Here is a 17,548-nt window from a genome sequence, read left to right on the forward strand (position 1 = left end):
CACGTATCAGACAGACACCATTTCTGAGGTTGTCTCTTTCATTTATTTGTCAGTTTATAGCTTATTACAGTTTCCAGGGCGGACAGATACATAATGACACATCAGAGATATAGTCTCACATGTGCTGTAAATTCATATGTGCATTTGATAAATGATTGAAATCAGTTGGAAATTTACTGAGTATCGGCTCTTCATATCCTTAAATCAAAGCCTGTTACTGAAAATAATATAGTCTAATAAATCAGTATAATTTGGTAAAAATATATTTTGGCTTTGGTTTATTTCTAATAATTACGAGGTTTTAAAAAAGTGCAAAAAGGGGTCTTAGATCATGGTTAAAAACACGATTTTTGAAATGTCTATGCAGAAAAGTCAGTAATTTCAAGTCATTACATCGAGTGGAAGTAGACAAACTCACTAAGTGCAGAAGAAATCTGTCTATATACAGTATGCAAGTATACATTTCAGCCATGCACTACTGTGGAGGGAGGCAAAGTGATGACTGAGTGGCCCTGACTGAAAGAGGTTATCACAGGGCCTGCATGTTGGCAACAAGACATCGTCTGACACACGAATGCACACATTCACTCATGCATGCGCACTAAGTAAGCTATTTCAAACAAACTCATGTGTTGGACCTCACTCACTGGGAGCTGAAAACAAGAAAAGACAAAGCATGTTATTTATGAGAGAGAAATGATTCAATTGATTATGTTATACATTGCCTTGGTATTACAGCACCACCCACCTGGTGCCTCCTCAGTCGCTGCAGCCTCTGCTTTTTCTGTTTGGAAAAGAAGACAAAGATTTTCCACAATTGAATTTACAGGAAACCTGGAAAAGGGTGTTATAATGTACTATTAATACACTCAACTGCAGCCTATATACCTGTCCTTGTTACTGGTCCACTGAGAACAGTTTATTAACAGGTTCAAATTACTTAGAATGACGCTGCTGACAGAAATTTCTGTGGATTCCTTTTTGGTAGAAAGTTTTAAAATCATTGCCATCACAGGAAGAAAAACAGGTCAATATTTGATCACATTATCATAACTTTTTTTTCCACCAAAACTGTCTCAAACCACCGAAACCCACTGACAGATCCAGAAAGGGATGATCTGACATGTCCGCCTTTCTGATGTGTCATTCGAAACCTCCCTCTCTCTCTCTCTCTCTCTGGCTGTGAAACAGAGTGAGGATGGCTCTGTAGACCTGACAGCGCTCAGTGGAAGCCCTGTCAGTGTTTGCTTGCTCTAGTTTCTCTGTGGACTCCGATTGCAACTTAATGAGACCACAATGTCAACTAAGTGTTGGCAACACACACGCCATCCACACACCTACAGGCCTGTGTCAAGCATTAAGGTGAGCCCAGTTTGACAGCATAAGGGGTCGAGTTCAAGTGGAGACACAGGTTCAAGGAGAATACGGAGAATATTATTGACTTAATGAAATGAATATTCTGAAGGAGTACTTTGGAACAAACTGAAGTGTATTTCGTGAGTGTCACACTGTCAGCTTAAGCGTGTGTTATACATTTCTTGCCCTGCCTACTTAAAGCAGGAGTTTGAATTGATTTATTTTAGCAAATAATTAGATTAATTTTACTTGACATCATGGATTCATTACATAATATTATCCCCCAAATGTACACTGTGTGAAAATGTAATGACTTTCTTACAGGCGTTTTCTCACTAACAGTAAAGGCGGATAGAAAAAGAAGCTATTGGAGGGAAATTTTAACAACATAAGAAGAAGGGAAGGCACCTTTTGTATCAGCCTCCAGATGAATGCAGTTTATTGGCTCTGCTACCTTGTCCATGTTTCTTTTTGCTGCATGACTTTTTTTTTTTTTATCTGTGGACACTTTGCATTTGACTTCAAGAGGAAAATGAGGAGCAGCCCTCATGAAAATGGTACCAGCATGTCCTATTTGAATAATGTGTTGTAAAGCTATGATAGAAAATAAAACAATATATGTGGAACTGCAGGGTAAGGGTAAGTAAGATTGGAGATGCATTTTTTTGTTAAAGTTCCATCCATGTCCTGTTAGCAATCAATCCCTAAAATGCTTGATGACTTAAGCTCCCAAAGGTCAAACCTGCCCGCACAGTTGTGCATTAAAGTTTTTCAGCAGTTTTAACCTTTCAAGTATCCTGACCACATTATTTGTTTAGTGAGTTATAAAATGTTCTCTGAGCTGAGCTGACTCACCTGAACAAACTCAAACACCAGATGATGTTCAACCATTTTCTCTCTCGCTAAAACAGTTTTCTTTTCTTTTTTTGCTGAAAACGTAAATAAGCTGGCCATTGGGTTAAACATCCTGAATCAGAAACATATTTTGTTCCTCAAGAAAACAGTTTTGCTTGGAAATGGTGTTCTCTATGTCCCCTTAATAAGAATGACTACTAAGTGCTTTACTACCAGTGTGAAACTGTTTCTCTAAGACTTTACTCTTTTGTGAAGGTGAAATATAAATTCTATTAAAAAATGATTTAATGCGGTGTGATTTCATCAATATCAAAAAAACTTAATTACTTATAGGGTCGTGAAAGATTGTTAAAAAAAATATTCAATATGTCATCATATGTGTGACTGAATATGCGACAAACCCCCATGGTTTTCATTATATGTTAGTCATCTGTCTGTGTGTGTTGTTGGATATTGCTTGGCTACCGTCATTGCAGTGGGACTGGAGAAAGGGACATTTTGTATGTTGACGCTGAGGAAGCCTGGTTTATTAGGCAGCACTTGGCAGGGGGTTGTGCCCAGCTCAACCAGGGTCACAGGGGTCACAACCAGGTTGGAAGGGTCGCATATAGTTTGTGACTATTTTTTTCTACCTTATTAATCGTAACAGCTTTCAAATACCAGATTTAAAGATGATGTCCAATCCCATGTTTTTAAACCATTTCAAGTGAAGATGATTTCTCTATGGATGTTCTGTAGATTAAAATGCCTTTAACATTTTTTTTCTATTTCAGAAAACAGTCAATCTAAAACACATGTGGGTGTGAAGCTCCTTTCTAATGAGCTTCCATGCATGCCTTTGGATCATGCGATAGATGCCGCAGGCTATCAACAGGCAGCCAGTATGTTGGAAATGTATCATTTGTATAGAACATCAAGCTTGAAAATGAATTTTTTGCTAAAAACCCTGAAAGCCACAACTATCAGCGTCAAACTGATCATCCGGCAGAGACAAGTGTGGTTGATCAGGAAGGTTAAAGATGTTGTAATGAATATAATGTGGAGTGTCTTGGTTTTTTTGCAGCTCAAACTCAAAGTTGTAAAGAAAAGCACGTAAACTCCACTTATGCATTAGAATCTGGCCTACCTTGCTCAGGAGCTGCAGCTGCAGGCTCTGAAGAGCTCGCTGCTGTCTCTGCTGTGCTGTCTGCTGCTTCGAGAGTTTCAGCATGAGTTTCTTCAGGGGCGGCGGCTGCTTCTTCAGTTGCTGCTGCTTCTTCAGGTGCTGCTGCTTCTTCAGGTGCTGCTGCTGCATCTTTAGGTGGACTGGCATCAGCAGGCTGAGGCTCCTCTCCTGCTGGTGGAGCTGCAGCTGTGTTTCCTGCAGATGTTGCAGCTACAGCAGGTTCTTCTGCAGGCGTAGCACCTCCGCCCTCAGCAGCTGTCTGGTCGGGGATAGTTTCACAGTCTTCAGCGACTTTGCCATTTTCGTTAGCTGCCCCTGTCAGGACAACAGAAACAACACAGTATATCATCATCCACTAATATGTATGTATGTATATATATATATATATATATATATATATATATATATATATGAGCCTGAGGTTGGATTCAAAATCCACAGCCACTGCGACGAGGACTATAACCTCTGTACGTGGGGCGAATAACATAGCCGCTGGGCTATTAGCGCTCCTTTCTCAATCTTGTTTAGTTTCTTTTGGGGAAAAAAAACATCCTTATGTTTTATTCCTGTTTTCAAGTCCCTGTTTTTCTGTCAAATCTTTACTCATGTTTGTAAGCAGCACTTTCATTCTGGTGATTATATGGTGACAAAGAAAAAACAACACTAAAACCAACACAGAGACCCTGTCAATCATTTCACCCCTTCAAGCCTGAAATTGTTTCACAGTATTAAAACATTTTTTTTACACGTGTTTCTGCTTTCAAGTAGATGCTAAATTAAGTTGAGAACGTTTAATTAAAAAATAGCACATAAATAGATAGCACATAAATAGCACATCAAACAGATGTTGTTCTGTCTCCAACTGGTCCTCTGACAAACTAATGCTTGCAAAAGCTTCCTAGGTATGTATTGAAAGTGGATCAACCGGCAGTGGAGGAATACGGACGCTATTTTGGCTGCATTTGGAACAGAGGCGGTTTGATGCAAATTCGTGACCATAGGCGTCAAGGGGTTAAACACGACACAGCTTGGAATAAGTGCTGTTGCTCTTGAGTTTCCATTGTTGAGTAGGCTTTATGTTTGTGTTGCCTACGTGATGGCTAAGGAGTTTTCTTAATCCAAAACCAGGAAGTTAACCAGTAACAAATATCATCACGGGTGCCAGGCAACACTAAAAAGAACTCTTAATCAATATTGATATTCAGACGATTTCATTTGCAGGTTTCAGAAATGATGGATGTTATCTGTGGTAAACAGACACAAATACGTTTGCTTTTATTTAGAAGGGAAAAATAAAAACAATTAACAGAAGTTTAAATTTGCTATATAATTAAATCTTGTTGTATACTTATCATATAACTGTTATACACATACTCATTCGCTGAGTATATAGTGATAAACTACTGTAGAGTCTGGTACACTGATGTCCAAGGAACTGATCAGCAAATCAATCACATTCATCAAAAAGAGAGACAACCACTGAATTAACAAATTAAACAAAATATACTTCTACATGTGTCAAATAGTGAAAATACATGTTTATTTGTAAGAAAAATAAAATAAACACAAACAAAAATGGACGATTAGACCTCCAATGATGCAAACGTGAAACCACAAGGAGTTAATATGAAAAGGATTGTTATCTATCAACATTCAAACCTCACACCACACCATTTTCACCTCTATGAACTTGTTGCCGTGCTTTAGGAACATTGTGTAACACTTCCTTCACTCTTTTTTTTCCAGAGGGATTTGCATTGCAAAGTTGAAAAGCAGAAGAGAAGTGCTGATGATTGACCCTCCAAGTTTTTTTGTTTTTAAAACAGGGAACATTTAGCATGACATGGATGATTATAACTATGACAGTCAATAAGCTTATCAAATTGTTCACCTGAAGATGAACTTTAGAGTGATATCATAAGAGTGTTAAATTAACATGTTTTGAGGGTGAAGCTTGGGTTGATGGATGTCTAGTTTCGTGAGAGCAACAAGTAGCACTTGGTAAAGGAAATGAGCTATATGCAAAGAATAAGAAAAGATCCTGAAAAATTTCCATCTGACCTTCAAGACAATTGTTATAAGAACACTTTTGGTTTCAGCGTCCTTAAGCTCTTAATCCTTAAGAGTAAGAGACTTACAGAGTCTGAAACTGTGCAATTGTCAGACCACATTGGTGAGATAAAATAATTCCAATTGTGAGAGCCAGCTGTATGAAAAACATTTTTTAAAAAGTTCTCATCACTCACTGTATCACTCTGATGCTCTGTACTTTTTCATCCTTACTCGTGAGGTGTGCAACACCTCCTTTGCACTAACAGGCCCTTACTATCTATTTTAAAGAATGTAATGAAAGCAAAAGACACTTTCTCAGAGGGGGTCCAACTTAGTGAATCTTTTACCCGTCAATCTGTCAACGAACACCTTAGCTGGCAGTACTGCAACAAAGTCTCACTCATTATGTTTGCTGAGCAAAAGGATTAGACAAAAATAAAAGTTGGACAGCTTCTGAAGGTAAATTGAACACCTATTTTCTGGCTAGATTCACACTATTACTTAACTGCTTTGAATTCTACAACATCCAGTGTTGGTGTTTTACTTTGAAAAGCGTAATATTTTGCACAACAGCTGGGCCATCCCTGACCCAACAAAGGGGTGTCCAAAATGGCCTCTCCATTATTGAAACTGTAGACTGTCACCAAATCTGCTTTGGTCATGCTCAAGGACAGGGCCAGAGACAACTGTTAAATAATCACAATAAACTTTCTCATCCTGTCACTGTGGATCCCTTGCTTACTGAAGCAAAGACACCAGGTACTGTAGCCGGAGAAACACATTGATCATTTGCATGTACCTTTTATCAGAGCACTGCTGACAACACTGTAATTCAATGTATAATTCAACTTTAGTATATGGCAATAAAACACGTCTAACTCTTGTTTCAATTCTATTTATGGTAAGTAATTACAAAAAAATATTGTAAGTTACCGGTAATTACTGTATTTATACATATGAATTTCATGATCTAAGACACAATTTGAGTGGTACCATGATAGCAAATTAATATTTATTGGCTTAAGTACTTTACTGCTCAATATTTCTGAAATATATAGTAATTTACAGAATCAGAGAAATATACTGCTGTACTCAACATTTAAATTGTAAAGAAAATATTAACTTTAATGCTGTGATAGGAATTCAATGCTTACAATACACTTTAGACAACTCTTTAGACCTATAAGTCGTCATCCAAATGTTGGATGTTTGGTCCCTTAAACCACATGCTTGAAACGAATGCTGCCTGTGTCTATTTGATGTGTTTATTAAATTGCATACAAGTTTAATGCTTTGTGTTTCACCTGTTGTGCTGGCTCCGTTGCTCTCCTCGGTCTTATTACTTTGTCCAGGAGTATCCACTGCTGAAGTTTGTAAACTGGTGGAGCATCCCATCCTGTCCTGTGCACATAGAGGACTAGATTGTTAACTTTCGAGTGAAGAGAAGAGGAGAGGCTGTAGTTGCGCTGATGACGTCGTGCATAGATATCCTCTGTTAGAATGTGGAGGACTCAAACTGTGGATAATGAATCCCCCGGAGGATAAACTACAAAAATGGGCAGGTAGTTAAAATCCTTTAATCTCGTGCGCAATTGCGCATCCTGGTTCTTCCTTCCTGCCAGACAGCACTCCACTATTTGTATTGTACAGATCTCCATACAGCTGGGAAGGCAGGTGAAATGTGGGTTTATGTTGTGTACTGTAACGTAGGCCGTTTCCAGGAGGCTGGCGGAGGGACAAAAATACATTATTTAGTCAGTGTGCTGCGGCCACCTCTTGTGGCGGGGAAAGTGAAATTGTTGCCAAATAAAATTGGAATTTTCTCGTAGCACTCAGCTTGGCAGTGGAGTTCTCTGAGTTTTGAGACTTTAATATCATAATTTTAAATACTTTATTAAATAAAATATGTTAAAAGTATCAAAAGTAAATAAAGTATTTGTGCCAACGTCAGTTGTTTGTGTTTTGTTTTGCTTGTACATAAAAACAAAGTTGACTTGCCTATCTTTTGTTTGAGCATGCTGTAGACCCCATTTATTTTTGTAAATCTGGATCTACATTCTCTTTTTTATTAAAAAAATCGTTTTTTTCCGATAGTTAATTATTTATTGACTTTCCGGTAAAATACTTGTACACAGACTGTATCCACAATATGCTTTGTAAACAACTTGCATGATGAGCAGTCTGCGCAGTACTCGTCTGCGCAGGCCAACTAACCATATAGCAGCGCAGTGCATGCTGGGACTTCCTTTTCTCTCCGAGGCCATATTGGAGTTAACTCACTGTAAGAAAAGCTCCGAGTTTTCTGGATAAAAATCATCGGGATTTGACTCATTATTGACATATTATTCACCTCCAGACTTTAACGACAGTCTCCCTCTCCCCTCTCGCCCACAGGTTGGCTGGACCGGACTAAACCGTAAAAATGGTGGCCGCAAAGAAGACGGTGAGTTGGGTGCACGCGCTGCTCTTCGCTTCACGTGGAGACGTGTGTCTGTCAGGGCCTGTTGGCTACATCGGTGTTAATGTATAATAAACTATCAACATGTCAAGTTTGATCTGAATTCTCGTGGTTGTAATACGATTGTAAAATGTATTACTCCCTGTCTCCACAGTAAAACATTACTTGTAAGTTAATTTGAATACCGGCTGTCTGTACAACATCGGCTGTTCAAGCTAATGCTAGTTGGCTAAATCTTACCAGTGACAATGTGATCCAAATAAAATGGCAACTACCTCTAAAGAAGATGTATGTGCGTACATTATTCAGCCTTAATGGGTAATAACGTCTTCCGAAAAATTGGTGCGACTTTTCGCGATGATGGTGAAGTGGAGTAAAGTCAGCTATGCAGGAAGCCAGCCGTCACTAACAAAAAGTTTTTATGCATCTTTTGTTCAGAAAAAGTCCATGGAGTCCATCAACTCTCGTCTCCAGTTGGTGATGAAGAGTGGCAAGTACGTCCTGGGATACAAACAGTCCCAGAAGATGATCCGTCAGGGGAAAGCCAAGCTGGTGATCCTGGCCAACAACTGCCCTGCCCTCAGGTATACACAGATGACCAATTCAATTTAGACTATGCTCTGACACTGTGGCTATAGCTGCATCATTTGTGATGTGGAGTGTGCATGATATGTTTGTAATTCAATATTGTATTTAGATGTGCATGCACGGATGTTTTTAGGTTAGTTGTGCTATTAGTAAAGCAGCTTATAGAGGACCAGAAGAATAATGCACTTCTTTCATTACATCTAAATAACATAGCACCTGACATCATAGCATGATTACTTTTGTGAATAAGTGTGAATGGCAAACATGTTAGATCTTGATTTAAAGCATTTAAATTCAGTTGATTGGATACAGTGACGCAACTGCAGAATTTCAAGCAGGACTGGTCTGAAGAGCTTTTTTGCGTTTCAAACAGTGATTGCACATTGATTATCATCAAATCAGTTTTTTTTTACTCTAATCTCTTTATGATAAATAAAATGTCTAAAGTTTCTATGCAATCTTTGCGTATAAGTGCCTGGACATTCCAGATCAGCCTGAATGTCCGATGTCGATCTTGTCATTTCAAATGAATGAGGCAGTGATGAGGTCTTGAATGTTTTGCGTCCTGCATGAAATGTCTGTTTTTAAAGATGCGATGATTCTTGTTTCAGCCTGTATAATAATAAAAATTATCTGCACAAATTTAAATCCAATACTATTCAAAATGTCTCAACCTCAAACAATTATTTGTTGTTTTAGGAGCACATTTGTCCTGACATCGTCCTAATTTTTTAATTTCCATGAAGATTACATTTTGACAGTCTAGAAGAATTTAAGTGTCGCCAACATGGCAATTTTGTAAGCAGTAAAAGCTGTGTTCAACAAAGTTCATAGTGTCTATTTTTTGGGTGATAAAGATGAGGTGTCCTTTTAGACTTTATTGCCTCAGGTGCAGGACTCGTACCTTTCCAAATTACTGATTTAGGTTAAGTTGGAAAGTTGTAGCATGGGCCTCAGTTGAAATGATTGAATTTCAAACTGGCATGAAAGTTTAATAGCAGCTCTGACTGTTGGGTATAACAAATACCAGGTTAAATACGTTTTCATATGCATGGCTAAGACGAGTCTGCCTCACACCCGTTCTGTCATCCACAACTTGTAAACATTTTGACCGTGACTGACGGAATTAATGACCTTATCAAGCTCTGCAATCTTGAAATCCGTCAGATCGTGGTGGAATTTGGTTTTTGTGTCTATTCTGTATTTTATTGAACAATTTTTTTGTTTCTCTCATGTCCAGGAAATCTGAGATTGAGTACTATGCTATGCTGGCAAAGACTGGTGTCCACCACTACAGTGGAAACAACATTGAGCTCGGCACAGCCTGCGGAAAATACTACAGGGTGTGCACACTGGCCATTATTGACCCTGGTGAGTATCCATTTTTGTCTTGGAAACATCAATACTGTTAAAATTAAATCCCACTCTTTTCCATTTTGTCCGTCCAAGGCCAAGTCAGATTTTCATGAGAGAAATCTGAATTCCATGCTGGATTATTTAATAGACTTAACTGATGTTTGTGAAGCATGTTTATGATTCCCCAGTAAACCTGGTTTGCGGATCGGCAGTCATAAAAGCCATATCCCATTATTTTCACCTCACTTTTTACCTTCCAGTATCACCCATAGACGCACGTATGATCTTCTAACACTCGCATGCAGCACATTAAATGCAGGAAACCGTTGGTTTAATTCATGTTTAGTTATGAGGATCAAGTTGTGCGTGTAACTGCTGCCAACTGGATTTCAGTGCGAATTTTTGCGCCTGTTGGACTTGCTTCTCGTGGTCCAGATCAGGACGAGTGGTTCGCTACATGAAAGCCTGAAGGAACTCTTAGCTGAGCTGCCAGTTCTTCCTGAAAAGTTCATAAATGTTCCATTGGTAACATTTAACTGCAAAATGTTGACATGCTTTATAATTTGTAATAATTGTCCAACATAATCTATCAATGTCTTTGTGGGATTTTAAAGACCTTGTTTTTTTTTTGTTTTTTTTTTTTTAACACCGTCTTTTGTTTTTCTTTCTTCATAGGCGATTCTGACATCATCAGGAGCATGCCAGATCAGCAGCAGCCACCTCAGTAGAGCTGATCCCCCACCCCGTTGTTATAAATAAAATCGGTGTTAACAATAAATACTGCAGTCATGTCATCTCTTAACATAAGCTGATCGTCCGGTCAGTGCTGCAAGCATCCACCAGGGAGCATCGGTGTGCCCATCAGATTTTCTCTGATGAAGTTTCACTTATTAATGCATTCAAGGTCTCAGAGGGATTTCCTCTGGTCTGAGCCGTTTACATTATGAAACTGTCGGCTGAAAACTAAGAGGAAATGAGTCTGAAAACCACAGTGAATCTTTCTTTGGTGATTTCAATGACAACCGGATTATCCGTTTCTGTGGAACTAACATTTCAACAAACCAACTGACCGCTTATCGCACAGTTGTCAAAATTACGCAACTGCTGATCTTTGAGAACGTATTTATTTTTCTTGCTTACATAAACCGTGGGGATGTCCACCTGCTTTAATAGTTGCAGTCTGTTGACTTATCGAGTACGGACACTACTCTGGTATTAAAGGCTTTAGGGTGATGGGCACCTCTGTCACTCATACTGTTTATGTCCTCAGACTTGTTTACGTAAATGTAGTCCCATGCACGATGAAGCCAAAAACATGGGTTCTCTTTGGAGACTGAGTAAGCGTGTCTGTAAAGGGCGTGGCACTGAAGAGTTGATGGAAAAAGGGGATATATTTTACTGCCTTCTTCATAGAACGTATACGATTCATTATTCAAGATGATTGTTTGAATTTGTAAATCAGGGAAAATGCATCTTTTATTAGACTTTTGATCTTGTTCATTTTAACTTTTGGGCGCTACAATAAGTTTGCTTTATTTAGATGTCTCCAATTATCAGAGTTTAACAACCTACATTAAAACAAATCTGACCTTAAAATAACTGCCAAGTTATGTTGAGCTTGTGTTGGGTAAGATACAGTCCAGGGCACTAGATAGCTTGGAGGTAATGTGTGCTCCATGAACAGGCTGTTGTCCTCGTCAGTGACCCTGGGTTGCATGTCATCCCCAACTCTCTCCTCCCAACTCAATTTGACCCAGTTCAATAAAAGAAAACGTACTGAAAAATAGAACTAATAGAAGTCGGACACTCCAAACTTGAACATAGCTGGTTTGTCAAATATGGACACCAAGTGTGGAGCCAAAAACATTTGGTGTTTAGACATTTGAATGGTATACATCCTGTTTCTGTAGTTTGATCCAGATTTTTTTTTCAATACAAATCAGGACATCTAACATCTAACAACACATTCAAAGCTGGTAAAACACGAATCGTCTCTTTGATTTGTTCCTGCAGGTCTTCAAAACTGAACTGCAGCTCAGTATCTCTTTAACTACAGTACTTGATTACTTTTTCTAACAGGTATGACAATGAAATATGTATACTTTTGGGGAGAACAAAACACAACACAGTTGTACCTGCAGCTATAGCAGAGTAAAAATACAGACTGGCAACACATTTTTCTTGTTTTATCTTCAATGTGATGTGAGGTTGAAGCCATAAGTCATGTTTTATTCCCCAATTTGAAACTTTGTCATGCTGAACATATTCCCAGACACACAGAAATAAGCCATCAATTGTCCATTGAGCGGTGTGACCCAGTTTCACCTCCTTACTGCTTCCATAAATGTTTCTTGATTCCCAATTAAATCGAATGAAATCATCCCAGATGATTCGCTCACGTGCTGCGGATGCCCCGCACCCCATGAGACAATCCGCACCAAAAATAGAAATGAAAGCCTGTCGAGGCTATTGCAGCGTTTTCCAGGCCTCCTTCACATTTTAAACCTACTGTTAAATTTCTATTCATTCATTGTTCTTGTCCTATTTAAACTGATCCCAAATTAAGTTGTCAATTAATAGATAGCTAGTTCTGAACTGATGTGTATGTTTATCAGTCATGTGCCAATTAGTGTTACTCTAGGCTTCATGTGTCCAAACACACATTATTGATCTTACAATTCTCTCTTTGCCTCGAGGCAATGTCATGACACACTAAAGTAGAGGGCGTAGTCTTATATACTGTACTTAATACAGTAAATAGTGTTTCACCGTATATTGTGATTTTAAGGGTGGACTCAAATATACCAGTACTAACATTTAGAAATACATTATTTATTCATATTCAAATGTAAAAAGTTTATTCTAGAAGGTTTGAGAGAAGGATTGCAATGCTATCCAGGTCATTTCAAATCTGCTGATAGACTTGTGCAAAGCCAACATCTGGCTCCATGCACTGTACTAAATGATTCTGTAGTCATACATTTAACTTAATATATCTGATAAAATGTATTCAATATGAATGCGTCCTTGATTTTGTGGCAATTATTTAAGTAACTTTCAAACAAAAATATTTAAGATAGTATCTGCTTATTTTGGTTGCATTAGATAGCCTACATATATGTTCTTGTAATTCTAAATTAAGAGAATTTTTAATGAATCCAACTCAATAGAAGTTTTTAGTTGACGAGCACCTCCTGTTTCTTTGCACCTTTTTTCTTCTTTTGAATTGAGTGGCTATCTTATCAGAAGACATAAAGAAAGTGTGGATGCTTTAACACAACAATTTCATTTGGTTGACAAAGACATGAAGAGTTATTTTATAGATACTGCAATGTTAATAACAACCTGTGGGTGTATGCTGCGGGTAATATTTGCTTGTGGCGGAGCCAGAGCGAAGCAATGACAAACAGTTTCGTTTATGAGGCAAACTGTGATTAAATTATTTTCTTGTAATTAGTTAATCAATTTTAATCAACTCATTAAAGTCCCACCCTGAAAGAAATAATACTTAGTTGTCACTAATGCTATGCTACATCCTAATACTGTGCTACATGCTATGCTACCTCAGTTGCATTACAATTAAAATACCTTTTAAGTAATATATTTTTGTAAAATGAATTTTTGCATAGTTAAAACCCTCAAGTAAAATGTATTTCTGTAAATACTTTAAAAGCATTTTTTTTAACTGTTAAAAAACCTCTTAAAATATATTTTAAGCTATATATTTTTAAATTTAAAAGCAATTTTTGCATAGTTAAAAACAAACAGGCAAAATGTCTTTGCATCTTTGTTTGTGTTAAATATGTTAAAGCAATTGTTGCACTGTTAAGAAAACAATTAAAATATCTTTTAAGACATATATTTTTGAAATTTAAAATCAATTTTTGCATAGTTAAAACCCACAAGTAAAGTGTATTTAAATCTTTGTATTTGTGTAAATATTTACAGTAACAATCTTTCAATCTAGTGTTTATTCAGTGTTTTGTCAACTGTTGCAATCTCACAATGATTCAAGAGGTACGTTTAGACATTCAGACAATTTATTTTACTAGTTTCTTTTTAAGAGTTTAGATATTATGCCCAGTTGGAAAAGTGTGTGTTCACAAGTACAAGTGAATACACACTTTTCCAACTGGGCATAATATCTAAACTCTTAAAAAGAAACTAGTAAAACAAAAGTACAAAATATTTGTATAGGGTTTTTTTTAATGGGTTGGGGTTTTTTTCCCCAAAATGTTCCTCTAAATGAAGAGAGGAAGAGACCCCTCAGGAGGTGTGATGCGGAGTCAGGAGAGGTCGCGCAAAAAAAAATTCTGTGTACGCATAAAATTCTGTATTTTTCATTTTTTCTTTAATTAAATAATTACAAATTTCCATGTCACTAACTGTACTTTATTTGAATTTTAACTATGTTTAGCCAGATTGCTGTTGGAGTTTTACAAACGCTCAACATGTGTCATCCTTGTCCTCTCAAAGTGTAGTTAGACCACTTTGGCTGCTCTCTTTCATTTCTCTCTCCATGTGTTGTTTTGATTGTCTGACTTTGCTACAATAAATCACATGAGAATTGGTATTATTATCTTTATAAGCATTGCTTTTGAATATGTATTGCTTAATTCTGATGAATTATGAATATGTAGTTTTTGGTTGTTTGACAAAGCGACACTGGAATGATGCTACAGAGAGGAACAGTGAGAAGCCAAACGACAGTCACCTCTCCTCTCCACACACCCAGACTCTATCAGTTCACACAGGAGCTAAGAACTAAAACAGAGTCCTTCGTTTTTCCTGAAGTTAAACACATGACAATCTGGTCACAGGACTTTTTTAGAAGGTCTAATGAAGCTTAGCTCGCAGTGACAACGGACCAACTACACATGTTCTTACCTAAATGTTTTGATGCATATTTTTAAAGACAATTTGATTGTTTTGTTTGTCCAGTCACAAAATCAATCAATTCATGAAGAACATCCTCTTCCCCACACCACGTAGTGCACTTCAAGGACATAAAATGTAATGAGAATGAAAAATATCTGCCTTTATTACATCTGTGTTTTTAATAACTTAATAAAAGTATTATTGCATAAATTGTTTATATTCGCCCATATGATCCAATATTGACAGCGACAAAGCTAGTCCGTCTCTATCGTCTCAGATGTTTTTATGTTTGGTAAGCGTCAGTTACTGAAAATATATTTCAGAAATTACATTTATTGCATACTCTACATAGTTTAAAGCAGACTCTAAGCTATGTCTGTTTACTACTCTAAACCTTTTGAGCTGGAATCTTTGTTGTGTGTAGCCTACAGAATAATGAAGTTGATTCTTAGTTGCACTGATATTATAAATCTTTAAAATGATGAATTTAGTTCTTTTATTATCTATTGTGCCTGTCTATTGTAAACTGTGATAAGTTGAAGTAACCTCAAAGTATTTTACATCAAAGTTCCCCGCCGGCCCTCCGTCGTGGGTGTGGGAGGCAGGCGAGTTCAGCGGAGGTCACCCAAAAAAAGGGTATCATCATTATTGCCACCATCATCCCTCGACTGCTTGACATCTTTCATCCAGATCAAGACAAATGCATGATATATTTGTGGCGTCTCTGCTGCCAGCTCTTTACTTTAATTTGTTTGTGTACTTTATTTGAATCTACTCAATTTAAACAGGTCACTCTTTCGAAACTGATTTGAGTTATATTAAGTCAACCTTAAACAAAGTTAGATTTAATTAATAATAATGTGTGCAATCTGTTGCCTTAATTTTATTGAGTAGTTAATGTGCATCTCTTTTTACAGCAGTGTCCTGCAACCAAAAAAGAGGAAAAAATCTCCCCTTTTTTTGAAGTTCATGTCATTTCCCTCTACATCCAACTATCATTTGAGCAAGAAGAGAAACAGAATGTGACCCACTTGTGTATTTGTCCCCCCACCCCCCGCCCTGCCCTGTCCACATGGCTGAAAGTAGGTGCGCGTGTCTGTCTGTTAGCCGGCTGTCAGACCCAAGGTAATGCCAACCTCCTGTTTGAATCGGGCGGATGTAAATCCCCACTGATTTGCCAGCATGCTCATCCTCACAGTGGGAGGTTGGCTCTCTAAGGACAGCAGGATGGACAGGCATCATCAGAATAATGTTTTTTTGTTTTTGAATGGTCATGTCCTTAAAATGTGACTGTCTGGTCAAATAATCTGAGGTCCACCATGTGACGAGAGATTTAGAACTGTGCTGGTTAAACAAGCAGACATAGAATACAATAAATGTGGACTGTGGAATACTTATAATTTCACTAGAATTAAAAGGGAATGTGGTCCATGTTATGTCTACATTAAAATAAACAAAAAACAATAAGGTGCTGTGCTGGCATGGAATCAGCCATTGGTGCTCAAATTCAGATGATGGTGCTCAAAAATAGATGATGCTTCTATTTTGTGTTGAGTCGTGTTTCCCAAGATGTCAACTCTCTTTCACAACACACACACTCTCTCACAACTGTACTTTACATAAAACTACTCCAACTCCCTGTTTAGACACAACATTTAGACATCAAATCTGGCCTTTTTTTCCCCCAAAGAAGACATGTTGACATAAGAACATGTGAATCATAAATATGGTGGGATACAGTTTAGCTGCTTGGTTGTAGGATCTGGCTGGTGTAAACGCGTGCACCTTTGCTAATATCATTAATAAATCTCCAAAGGGATAGAAGCTGAAGAAATTGAGATTCAATTAAATTTGATGCTGAATGTGTGGAAGATGACCTCAACTAGTACTATTGATTTCATATCAAAAATAAATTAAAATTTAAATAATGGCTTTAAAAAAAAAATGCAGTTACTATCTTTTATAGTGACATGGCAACCTTTAGAGGAGAGTGGAAGTACACACATCATGTATGTAACAAGTCCATACTCTTACCCATTGCCAGTAAATTTCTTGCATTAATCACCGGAACACATTTTCTTTTCATCTACAGACTAAAAGTAAATAGCTGATTATCTTCCCCGAGGGGTTTATGGTTGTAGTGATGTTTGTTTGTAAGTAGGCTTAAAAAAAATCTGCTGACCTGCTTTTGGTGAATCCTCATGGAGGGATGTCACATGGGCTCAGGACAAAACCATTCCAGTTAAGCAGCACATCTGACTTGGCATAAAAGCAGTCCATGGAGACATGTGGCCTTATCTTGGGTCTGAGCTCTCTGAATGTTTTTCTACTTTATCATATTGATATATCTCAACAGTTAACCCATTTCATATGTTAATGTTAAGGATGCTGATATAAAAGCTCAAAAGAATCATCCTCCTTTAAAAAAAAGTACAATCGCAGACACTGATTGATTGTTTTTATTATTCAGAATTAAAGACATGGGCTCATGCAGATCCAACAAGAGGACGTTTGTGAATGGAAAGCGGTAGAGAACAGTGAAGAAGTGATTCTAATCAAATTAGGCATCAGCTGTCCACTGGTCCGGATTACTCTGCAAACCTTTTCCCTAAATCCTGCACGACTCAGCTCAAATTCTCCTCACAGTCATGTTCGGATCTGTTAGCTTCACAGTCACATAACAGTCAACAAATAGCTGCATTTTTTTTTTTTTTTTTACAAGCGTCCATCATCCAGAGGACGGCTGCTGCTCATATTAAAATCACATAACATCACACCTTAGTCAAGATGAACAAAACACAAGCACATCAGTTGTTACTGAGCTCATGCTGATTTAAAGT

General features: G+C 37.6%; 2 protein-coding genes across 2 annotated transcripts; one reads left to right on the forward strand and one right to left on the reverse strand.

Moving 5' to 3' along the window:
* Nucleotides 1-6: 6 nt before the first annotated feature.
* LOC306839257 (uncharacterized protein) lies at nucleotides 7-8,281 on the reverse strand. Its single transcript, XM_079367848.1, has 5 exons — nucleotides 8,162-8,281; nucleotides 6,733-6,829; nucleotides 3,338-3,691; nucleotides 749-784; nucleotides 7-653 (listed from the first exon to the last, which is right to left on the reverse strand). Exons 1-5 carry the CDS (start codon nucleotides 8,186-8,188, stop codon nucleotides 640-642), a joined length of 528 nt encoding a protein of 175 aa, XP_079223974.1. The 5' UTR covers nucleotides 8,189-8,281; the 3' UTR covers nucleotides 7-639.
* rpl30 (ribosomal protein L30) lies at nucleotides 7,648-10,608 on the forward strand. Its single transcript, XM_079367852.1, has 5 exons — nucleotides 7,648-7,709; nucleotides 7,823-7,871; nucleotides 8,325-8,470; nucleotides 9,715-9,845; nucleotides 10,506-10,608. The coding sequence occupies exons 2-5, from the start codon at nucleotides 7,851-7,853 to the stop codon at nucleotides 10,556-10,558; spliced, it is 351 nt and encodes a 116-aa protein (XP_079223978.1). The 5' UTR covers nucleotides 7,648-7,709; nucleotides 7,823-7,850; the 3' UTR covers nucleotides 10,559-10,608.
* The last annotated feature ends 6,940 nt before the right edge of the window (nucleotides 10,609-17,548 follow it).

This window comes from Symphodus melops (assembly GCF_947650265.1).
Source record: "Symphodus melops genome assembly, chromosome: 18".
NCBI classification, from domain to species: domain Eukaryota; kingdom Metazoa; phylum Chordata; class Actinopteri; order Labriformes; family Labridae; genus Symphodus; species Symphodus melops.